The sequence below is a fragment of the Siphateles boraxobius genome, unplaced genomic scaffold (genome assembly GCF_051911475.1).
Source record: "Siphateles boraxobius isolate OS27281-9 unplaced genomic scaffold, OSU_SipBor_1 22, whole genome shotgun sequence".
Taxonomy (NCBI): domain Eukaryota; kingdom Metazoa; phylum Chordata; class Actinopteri; order Cypriniformes; family Leuciscidae; genus Siphateles; species Siphateles boraxobius.
In genome coordinates, this window is record NW_027508833.1 from 35,577,212 (window position 1) to 35,589,370 (window position 12,159).

The window sequence follows — 12,159 nt, forward strand, 5'->3', positions numbered from 1 at the left end:
CTGACTTGCATACACTCTTTTTAAATGAATAAAATATTGAGTCCAGTGCAAGTTCACTTCAGTTCGAAATGGTATAACATTAGACTACGGTACAAATTAGTTCACAATGTATGACTCCCATAGTCAGTATCATTATTGAGCCACAGCCTTTTAGCTCTAAAAGGGTCATTTGTGAAAATGAGTGAAAGGCCTGACTGCCAAATGGCACCAGAGGCACAAAGGCTGAGTGATGAGGTGATGAATCTTGAAAACTGTTTTGGAGTACATTAGATTAGATTAAGTGCCTGAAGCCGTGGCGACATTGTCGCAAAAAGTCACATGGTCTCCCTCATTAAGGCTTAATTGATTCCAGTCTCCGCACTGAGTTACTCGAGCTCCAGTGAATATTACAGTCAAACGTCTTATGTTGCTGAGAGCAATGTCTGATTCTGGCACATGGCACTTAGAGTCCATTTCACTGCCCGTTTCCGAGGCTTGGGCATCGAAAACTCAACACCCAGTGCTTTTCATAACCGTCTGAGATTTTGGGAATGACTTTAATGCATTGTCAGGGAAACGTTTTGTATATCATGAAAATGCAGTGCTAGCGAATGGTTGGCTTTACTTTGCTTTCCCGAAGAGATTGCTATTAAACATTTGCAGGTGGAGATTGAGGTTGTGGTGAGGGTAGCGTATTTCAGGGAGGAAATTCTGCTCAGAATAAAGGATCTGTCGGTCTGCACCACGAGTGGCCCGACTGATGGCCTAAAGCCAAATCAGTCCAGCTGGAGTAATGGAGGAAGATATGCTCTCTCAGCTGTTTAGTAAGAAAAAAATAGTTATTCAGAAATATTTCAGGAGGTCACACTTGAATGATTCTGTTTTGCAATTTGAAAAAAATATAATAATAATAATGTGTACAGAAAACACAGAAGAATACAGATGTACTGTACACACATGGAATTATCATAGGGCCATGTCCAAAAAAAGTAAGTATTATCATGATACTGTTTTGTAACACACACACACACACACACACACACACACACACACACACACACACACACACACACACACACACACACACACACACACACACACACACACAGACGATAATACCATAAATTACAACGGTGCAATTGTACATTAGGTTGCAAAAAACAAATACATTGTATCATATAGACTATGAAAAGCCATATATAAAATTCACAAAATCTGAGAACATTTAGCTACAGCATAGAGGTCCACCCCGATTCACCAAGATACACTCACTTGAACATTTCTGGCAACACTACTGGCTTGTTTATCATAATTTATCAAGAATCCGTTTATGTTTAAATTATATTGTGTACAACTCAGTTCATATTCCTCATGTCTTTGAATGAGTCTAGTGAATGAAGATGCAGTGGCTATACATGAACACACTAGCTTTGGCCCTGTGCATTGCTTGACACATTATTATGTGCAAAATGACATTTGGAGGGCTTCGTTTTGGCTCTATGGCTCTGTCTGCTGTGCTGGATCAAACCTGAAGTCATTTAAGGGTGTGTGTGTGTTAGTGTTTGTGTGTGTTTCAATAGGGAAGCTACAGGGTTTAGAGTAAATTGGCTGAAACAGGGAAACAGGACATGAAGTGATTGTTTTGTTTTTCATTTATTTAGACTCCTCCTGCTTCGCTGCGCATCCTAATCCTAGCAGAAGGACAACAGCTGATTTTATCTGTGGAGAAGAACCAGTAAGTCTCCCTTGCAGCACTCCTGACTCTTAAAATGCCACACACATGATCAGACACAGTGTTGTTTACAAAACCACATGCTCAACCGAAAAAGTAACTTAAGCTATCATTAGGCAGCTATTATATGCCTTCAGAAGACTGAATATAAAACGCACAAGCTTAAATAAATAGCTTAAAAGCGCCAGTAACTGCATGGAAAAAAGCGATTAGCACAAGGTTTATTTCTGCATTATTGACCAACACACACAAAGTAACGCCACCATGATGTAACACTTTCTTATTTAATATATTTTATATTGCAATACATTTTGCAAAAAAATATTGGGCTAAAACAGTAAATGGCTAATGCAGTAAGAGGAACTCAAGCAGCATGAAACACTACAGCTTGAAATATTAAGCAGATGAAACCTTAAAAAAACTCTATAAATGTCTATTTTTCCCCCTCACTCTTTCCTTACTTCTGTCTTTTTTTACCAAGGTTGTACACTATTTATAATTTAACTGAAAACACACTTAAATTCCTGAATTTCAAATGTAAATCTGAACTGAAGTAGAAAACTGGATATAGAATTATGTTTGGCATTGATATGTTCTTGAATGGATCTGAGAGCATATGTTGTGTATGAGTAGGCCCATATGCAAATGAATTATATGTAAATATTGTCATATGAAGTAAAAACATATGGATGTATATGGAATTATATATTTACATATCTAATCCTTATAAACATGTTTATTTATGTATACATAAATATATTTTTTACATGTATATCATGTATGTAATTGTTTATAGACATAACATGTTTGTCTTTGTATAAATGTGTTTAATATGCAAATTACATATTGTATATTTACATGTTTAAAAAAAACATGAATGTTAAAAGTAACACATATGGGGCCATAATAGATAGACAGGCAGACAGACAGAAAGAACCAACGAGCCTACAAAGAAACTCCAGGGACGTCCGATACAGGCTGACCTTCTCTGTACATTAAGCGGAGTTCAACTCTTTCCCATGCACAGCAAAAACACACAACAAATAACATCACTCATCCAGATATAAAATCACAACCTAGAGGAAAGACACTCATAAAGCTCTGTGTGCCCATCATCACAGCAATCATAACCATCAAGACACCACTATACAAACATATTTGGATGGTTTTGAAATCCAATGCAATTCCATAGTGTTTTATATGAGTCTTTTTTACAAAGAAGTGTCAGTTCTTGAAAGCTTTCTTACACATGCAAAGAAATTCACTGCATATTAATGACGGATGAACAAGTGGCAAAACCGCAACAAATAAAACAGCCTGTGTGGATCTTTTCAAGCCACAGTAAAATTAAAGATCTCATTTATTCACTCGAGTGCATTTGATAAAAGAGCTCTGATACCTATGAATCCCATCTTTCTCTGAATTTTGTCTAACCTCATCCTAAACTCATTTCTGATTCATTCATATGATAATCATTGTTGTTTTACCCTATGGATGTGTCCTCCCTGTATTCTCTAAGCACAGATCAGCAATACAACACAGTCTAAACAACAGCCTTGAACTCGGTTTAACTCACAACTCACAAAGCAATACTGACTTTGATTGCTCATCCAAAGGATTTCCAAAAATAAATGGCTTAGGACTGTGTGCGGTGGCGATTGAGGCTTCAGAGCTGACTGTTAGAGACTCTGAAATTTGAAGCGAACACTATAACGCTAAAAGACTCTAATCAGCAGCTGCCCAGTGAAGTTGTAGCTTTGCTCCACTTAATTTGTTGAATTCTCTTAAGGGCCACATTCCTCTCAAGACTGAGTGAAAACATTTAACATAAATTAGGAAAAATCCATTCACAGTGAGAGTGTCTCAGTCACTCCTATACCCCTTTTCCACCAACAAGAACCGGGTGCTGGTTCAGAGCCAGAGCCAAAGCTGGTTCAGAGTGGGTTCGACTGACGAGCTTAATAAGAACCGATTTGCCTTTCCACCGGCTAGAGAGCCACAACAGAGCCAAATCTTACGTCACTGTATACGTCTCATGTTGCCCAGCAACGCTAGTGCGGTAGCGCCAAACAGTACGCCAGGCTTGTTCGAGATGCATCGGCTTCTCGCAGATCGATCTCCGCATGACATCAAAGCGCTGCGATAGCGATCTAAAAGCACAAGGAGTCGTATGTTCTCCAAACACTCCCGCAGCTCCGATCGGTCCGCGCCGCTCCGATGCATCTCGAACAAGCCATCAACAATAACGGACGTTGCAATACTATGGATGCTCATGGGTTTACAAAATACATCGGAGTCCAACGCGTTTGTGCAGCTCGCCGTAACTTACATAGACGGATATTTATAATCGAGCTGCTATTAGCTCGACTAGCTGCTATTTAAAAATGGCGGTCACAAGTTTCTATTCGTCTTGTTGGTCACGGTAACCCCGCCCCCAGCCCCTGACGCAAGTGGTTCTTACTTGGCTCTGTTCTAGACCAGCAATTATTTGGTGCTACTTAAGAACCACTTTTCCTGGTTCGGAGCTGGTGCTTTGCGTGTGGAAAACCAAAGAACCGAATTGAAACTAGGCTCTGGCTCCGAACTAGCACCAGCTCTGGCTTGGTGGAAAAGGGGTACTAGTCACGTCTTCCTTTGTTCTGTTTTCCCGCCATTCATCTGTCTCTAAGGTTACTGTCATTTAGTTCATCATCTGTTCCACCTGTGTCTAGTTAATTATCATCTGTGTCACCTGGTTTCTGTTAATCTGTTCATCAATGTCTGTATTTAGTTCCTTTCAGTTCGGTCTATACCGATGTACCGATATATCATGCATCACTAATAAAAGTATTAATTTCTTTAAAATGTAAATGTCAAAATGATGATTTTTTTATGATTCATTTTAATATATGATGATTTTCTTCTCAAATTATGATTTTCCCTTTCAAGGGAACTCGAAGCTGTGGGAACGCCTCTGCGTGATTGTGTCATGAAGCACTTATGAAATCAGTCCAATGGCATGATGGAACGTCATCGACCAGGAAACTATAAAGCATTCCTGGAACAAAAACGTATATAGCTTCTGTGTCTTCAGTAAGCGCTCTGTGTGAAACTATCTCTGTCTATTTATTGTCGTTTGTCCACAATATTTATATAATATATAAATATTGTGGACAAACGACAATAAATAGACAGGGGTATAATGGCGAGCAAACAGCTTTTTAGATTGTGTGTTCCTTCCTGCCCTCGCTTCATTACGAGTGGGGACACACGTGATTCATGTGCTGTTTGTTTGAGAGTGGAGCATGCACGTGAGCTCTAATAAAAGGGGGCTGACAGTGTTCATTCATAAATTCCCGACGTGTAACATATGCACTATCGAGAGTTTTAGCTCTGCTCCTGTTGGCTTTCTTCTCAAGAGAAAAAAAAAGGAAATGAAGATTCTTTGGCTCGGATCTCGCGTTTGCCGAGGTAGCGCGTAGATTACGGGTCTGCAATAAAGATTCTGTGACTCGATCTTGGATTTCGCTGTGCCAAGGCAGCGCGTAGATTACGGGTTTGCAATAAGAATCTAGTGGCTCAGATCTCACCTTTGCCGAGGCAGCTAGTAGATTATGGGTCTACATATCTGCAATAAGAATCTAATGGCTCATTTCGCATTTGCCGAGGCAACGTGTAGATAATGGGGTCCGCAACGATATGCAGGGAACTGAGCAGACGGAAATTCTCTTTCTTTCTTTCTTTCTTTTTCTTATGATTGTGTGCAAACTAGTGTTTGCATACTATTATTTAGGCTATGGTTCTTTTTGTTTGAGATTATAATATGAATATTCAGCCTGTCATTCAGACCATTCTTGTCTGCTTGTTTCTGACTGCCTTTAATTTTGACTAAATTAAATGTTAAATTTGAAGTCTATATTAAAGGTACAATATGCAGGATTTTTGCAGAAAAATATCCAAAAATCACTAGGCCAATGTTATATATTTTGTTTTGTTGATTACTTACAATATCCCAAATGTTTCCAACTATTTCATAATCGTGAGAAAATTGCGATTTTTAACCAAGGAAACGGGGCGTGTGAGCAGGGGTGAGGAGTCGCCAGTCAATGGCGTCATATCCGTGTTAGCCTCGGTTTCCGCCAGGTTTGCGCTCGCACTGAAATAGTAACCATGGCGACAGACGTGGACAACCGGGTTATTGCCGTTATGCCTAGCAAGACGCTCACGCTGTTGTTGTTTTGTTTAAACATTATGGACCATGGCAGGCAGACTTTGAAACGAAGATCAACATCTTTCGAGATGCCGAGAGCTCCACGTCCGCAACTAACTTCGACTTGACAGAGACGCGAGTGTTGCATGTACTTTATTAGACAGGTGAGCAAATGTACATAAAACTAATCAATGTTATTTAGTTCAACATGATGAAATGTTAGAATATGATCTGTATGTTATTCTAATGTTGATCTAGCTTAACGTACTTAGTATCATACAGCCAACACACAACCTAACTAACAACATTCAACACACTCAAATGCCGTTTAGTGTGATCGTGTAACTGTTAGAGCAAGTGAAACAGCGCTACGTTACCTCAAGTTTGATTCGTCTAATAAACTGACCTGTGTGAGTATTAATTCAGCACTTGCATGTAGTTCGGTAGAATGAAATGTCCTTATTCTTTTATATCCGTGGGACTCTTGTTGCGTGTGGCGCTTGTATACGTCTAGCAATCACGCCCTGCTTCACACCACAGTCATGTTAAAAACATCAATGTATTCACTCATACATAAAAGATCCATCAGCTTGACGACAAGATCCATACTTATGCTTAATGCGGAATACACGTCATCATTTTACGCCTTTTGTTATTATAAGAGGTTAGCGACCCCTGGTGGCGAAAATTCTTGCATATTGTACCTTTAATACACTATAATCAGCCTTTCACCTAGACCGTTTCTACTTGTCTGGTTGATATTTGGCTGCATTTAATTTTTGAGAAAATTAAATATGTACTCATCTTATCTTTGAGGTGTTAGATGTCTGTATTAATATACTATTCAGCTTTTTCATCCAGACCGTGTTTACTGTCTGGTTGAAATTTGGCTGCATTTAATTTTTGAGAAAATTAAATATGTACTCATCTTATCTTTGAGGAGTTAGATGTCTGTATATACTATCCAGCTTTTTCAATTTACTTGTCTGGTTAATATTTGGCTGCATTTGATTTTTGAGAAAATTAAATATATAGTCATCTGATCTTTGAGGAGTCAATTAATTCTGAGGAAATAAATGCTGAATTACCATGGGGGAATGGATAACACCTCATTATATGGTGCCCATCTCCCTTCGGTGTCCAGCGAGTTCTAGTCTCAGTGTCTGACTTGCAGAAGGAGGGTTTAAGAGGGGTCATTTCGGTTGTTCCCTGCCGGTTCACCGTTACAGGGCAACGAAGTGGCTGTTTAACCAATACCAGAGGCCAGTCTCGCGAGACTGGTCCCCTTACCAGATTTTCTGGCAGCGTGGAAGCTACTGCCAAATATATCTCGTTGGATCCTGCTCACTATAGAAAAGGGTTACATTCAGCAGTTCTCGTCCGCCCATATTTCTAGGTGTCCTCCCTATGGTGGTGGACCCCGAGCAGGCTCTGGTTATGGACTCTTTTGTGAAAGGAGGCTATAGAAAGGGTTCCTCCTCCCAGCAGGGAGTCAGGGGTTTACTGCAGTTACTTCATTGTTCCAAAGAAGGATGGAGGCTTACATTCAAACAGATTGTGTCACAGATTCAGTCCGAGGACTGGTTTGTCACGATAGATTTGAAGGACGCGTTCATCCATGTAGCCATCCTCCTCATCACAGGAAGTACCAAAGGTTCGCTTTCGGGGGTGAAGTGTACCTATATCAGGTTCTTCCCTTCGGCCTAGGTTTATCATAGCTCAATCCGAGCAGGTGGCGGTTCGGCATCGAGATGTCTTTCTGTCTCACATGAGAAAGTTTGGCCAGGCCAGTCACTCACTGTGAAAGTTTCAGAGACTCTTGGGTCTCATGGCAGCTGTGTCCAACATAATAACTTTTGGCTTCCTGTACATGAGGCCCCTGCAGTGGTGGAGCAGAACCAAGGGGTTTTCTCCGAGGGGAAATCTGTTTTGCATGATCAAGGTCATGCGGCGATGCCCACGTGCCTTATTCATGTGGAAGAAACCTTGGTTCCTCGTCCAAGGCCCAGTGTTGGGGGCTTCTTGTCGTCAAGTAATGCTGACAACAGACGCTTCCTTCACAGGTTGGGGGGTAATCATGAGTGGTCGCTCGGCGCAAGGTCTGTGGCAGGACCATCTACTTTCTTGGCACATAAATCGTCTAGAAATGATGGCGGTGTTTCAAGCTCTCAAACACTTCCTCCCAGACCTGAGGGGCCATCATGTGCTTGTCCGCACGGACAACACATCGGTGGTCTCTTACATCACCATCAGGGGGGTCTGAGGTCACGTCATTTATGCAAACTGGCTCACCAGATCCTCCCGTGGGCCCAAGGGAATTTGCTCTCTTTAAAGCCAATTTACACCCCAGGGTTTTTAAATCAGGGAGCAGACATCCTGTCGAGGCAGGGGCCGAGGCACGGGAATAGAGACTCCACCCCGAGGCTATGGATCTCCTATGAAAAACTTTGGTCGAGCAGAAGTAGACCTGTTCGCATCTTAAGAGATGACACACTGTCCACTGCGGTTCTCACTCAGTCAGCCAGCTCCTCTGGGGCTGGGCACTATGATGCAGACGTGGCCGAGGTCACGTCTGTATGCATTTCCCCCGATCACTATGTTCCCGGGAGTTCTGGAGAGAGTTTGTCTGGACAGGGCTCGTCTTCTGTTAATAGCCCCTATTTGGCAGGCCCAAGTACGGTTCTCGGACCTAGAGTCTCTCCTCGACGGCTATCCTCTGGAGATTCCGCTCAAGGGGGACCTTTTCTCTCAGGCGAGCGGTTGATCCTTCAACCCCGCCCAGAGTTGTGGAAACTTTGGGCTTGGCCTCTGAGGGGGCCCAGCTCATAAGTTCAGGTCTCTCAACTGAGGTTGTTAAGACCATCCTCCACTCCAGAGCTCCCTCCACGATGAAACTCTACACCTTGAAGTGGATATTTTTCACTTCCTGGTGTGGAGAGCACCAGCCGGACCCAGTTATCTGTCCAGTGGTTGCAATGCTGGAGCGTTTCTCCGCAGGTCTATCCCCCTCCACACTAAAGGTGTACATGGCGGCCTTAGCTGCTTACCACATCCCTTTAAATGGTGTATCCTTGGGATACTTCGTGGCACTGTGACCAAGAGACTAGGAGTATGGCTGCTTCTAAAACATTATCGTTAGTAGTTCCCTCGAATATGTTTGTGATATGGCAGGATGTTGCCTCGCCGCTCATATTAGTGAGGTTTTTGACCTCGGCTCCACTCCAGGGGCTCAGGTGCTTTCGTCTTGGTGTGCACAGAGATTTCACACAGACAGGCACTTGTTACTATAGTGTCGTGGGTATAGTCTTCCCACAGTGTCTCAACGCAGTTCGGCCTGCCATACTCCCTGCATGCCTGTGAGCAACTTGCTTCAGCTTATCAGAAGCTAGTGACTGCTTGTTCCAGGTATGCTTTATATTTTTCAGGGTCGATGATGTCACATGACGTTCCGCCAAGCCATTGGACTGATTTCATAAGTGTGTCATGACGCAATCACGCAGAGGCATTCCCACAGTGTCTCGTTCCCTCTTCAGGAATCAGGGTTACAGTCATAACCCGAGACGTTTACCTCCATTCAGCATTTTGGATTGATAAAAACTCAGCTAGTTAAGGTTTTAACATGAATTTAGACAAAATGCACCTAATAAACCTATTACTGTATGTGCTGAAAGGATGAATTCATTTTTGTAGCCGGTTCATTGAAATTCACCGTCCGAAATAGACTAATTCGCCAAAATGAATTTCCCAGTGGTACTTGAGAGAGAGAGAGAGACCTTCTGAAAGAGTGCGTTTGATTATTGCCGCTGCTTGCTCGGTTGTTAGGCAGCATGAGCAATATGTGGCATGAAAAACAACAATGTAGTGCTTGTAAAAATGGCTTGTTACTGGAAAAGCTGCACTATTTGATGAGCTATACTGTCACGCTACTGAAAAATATTAGCTTGTAGCATCCGTACGTTTAGTTAGCCGTCAGTCACTTTTTTGATTTGTTGATTTTCTCTAAGTGTTCTTCCTGTTTTAGACTGTAAATCTTGATAATGGCAAAATCAAATTCCCAGACACTGAATTGATCAAAGTCCACAGGACTTTGTATGAAGGAAGATTGTAGGAAGATTTAGAGCTTATTCTGGTTGACACAAACAGCTGTTACTGAGGAAGAGAAGAAGCGTGTGCCATTCAAAGGCTTCCTTTTATTCATCCAAACAGGAAGGAGCATAGCCAAGCACACAAAAAAATGTTATTACTGTGACGACTGCAAGCATGACCATAGAAACTTGTACTCATTTTTCATGAATGGACGGGAAAGAGGGTTGTTGTTTGTGTGAGAATGGCATCATTGACTCTCTGCTCTGATGTCAGGCTGAAGCTAAACTAATGAACTGAGTCCAATAGAGAGAGAAACACACTATTACCAGAGGACTATTAGAGTGGCCCTGTGATTCTGGAAGCAAGGTGAGGATAATAAGGAAGGAGTCCTTCAACAACTGACACAATACACACACCTGGCCTGTTGCATAAACTGTTTAGACTATAGTCCTACAACAAGTAAGTCACCTAATGTTTTTCTTTAGGACGGGTCATAAGTCAGTTACATAAAAAGGTAGATTGGTCCTATTTGAATCTGAAAAGTAAGACTGATTAGCCCTAACTAATTGATTATTGGTTCTTAAAACAGTCTTAACTTAGCAGCTATGTTTTTGGCCCCTGTAGTGACCTTTAAAAATGAGGCCACAATGACAAATGAGAAATATTGTTTTTCTAAAGCAAGTGCCTGAAAAACTGATAAGATACACCCTCCCCCTTACTTTTGGGATAAAACAATACTATCAGATGAATTTACTTTTTATTTGACGTTATCATAAATGCAATATATACAGTGTATATATATATATATATATATATATATATATATATATATATATATATATATGAAATATTATTATTATCCAATTTTCTTTGCTTGTTTATTTTATTTTTTTATTAATACATGAGAACTGGAACTGCAAAGAGAACTGCAATTTTTTGTTATTATCGATAATTTTAATGTTATTATTTATTAAATATCTTTGCACATTTTTTCTTTATTTAATTTTTATTTCTGAACCACTGTTCTGAAGTAATCACGAGGAAATATACTATTCAGCTGATCTGTACTGGCGGAATTGGTGTCTGTAAAAGCTGAAGGTGTGAGGTAGTATAGAACATAATCTGCTCCTGTTATTTAACATTCCACACAATTTGTATTGTTGTGGAGGTTGGTTGTCTTTCACCTTGAATGTTTGTTGCTTTATAGAATATGTAAACTATACACAAGGATAGAAAGACTGAGAGAGAGCAAACAATGAAAGGGAGAAAGAGGAGATGAGGTATACAGTGCCACGTTCAATTATGGATTCACTTGTGGACTCACTTGTAAACTTTCCATCTGTTACAAATTACTCCTCTCGGAGGCTTCAATTATTTCTTCTGTCTTCAAACTGAAATTAATGACATGGTGTGTATTGTAATCAGGGGTTGTGGAGTGCATGAATGTGGGAGAGAGAGTGAACATAATAAGAGCAAGTCGTTTGACAAAGCTTTTAATGACAGTGTATGACAGGACAACACACCATTTTTTAGAAGCATGTGAAAACAGCTCATATTTTTATTATACTGAAATTAAGTTGTCAAATAAACAAAAGAAACAAGCTTTTTTATCTTATACATAAATCAAGAACCACTATTATTATTGTTCATAATTATTGCTCATGGAATTGAACACATCCCTAACCTTACTATTAAACTTTGGCACATAATTGTCCTACACCCGTTGTATTAAGAACAAAAATGATGATTTGACTCTTGTAGTTTGAGCAGATATGTGGCCTTGTCTGGTGTACATTAAAATGGGTGAAAATTACCAGGTACCACCCATAACACAGAGCACTACATCACAACTACAAACTGCTTTAAGAGCACCCTAACAACTGTATAGAGTGTGCTAAAAATCACTTAAATGCTTTAGCAGCCACATAGCAAAACCATGACAACCACACCAGTAGCAACATACCAGAATACCACATAGAACAACTAAGTAATGCCTTAACAACCAACCAAAAGACCCTAACAACTGCTTAGAAACACCCTAGCATTGTTAAAGTTCACTTTCTACATGAACTAGTTCAAAGTTCAGTTCACAAATTTTAAAATGAACTAGTTCAGTTCATAGTTCATACTTTAAAAATTTGAACTAGTTCATAGTTCTTTTTTCCCATATGTT

General features: G+C 40.5%; 1 protein-coding gene across 3 annotated transcripts in view; it reads left to right on the forward strand.

Annotated features, from left to right (window-relative positions):
* Nucleotides 1-12,159, forward strand: part of adam12b (ADAM metallopeptidase domain 12b) — a 120,179-nt gene that overhangs the window by 20,716 nt on the left and 87,304 nt on the right. For all 3 annotated transcript variants that reach the window (XR_013206700.1, XM_077239928.1, XM_077239927.1), the window contains exon 3: nucleotides 1,641-1,714. Coding sequence is in view for 2 of the 3 variants with exons in the window: in XM_077239928.1 (XP_077096043.1) it covers nucleotides 1,641-1,714 (74 nt within the window). In the remaining variant the exon portion in view is untranslated. The remainder of the gene's footprint in view (nucleotides 1-1,640; nucleotides 1,715-12,159) is intronic.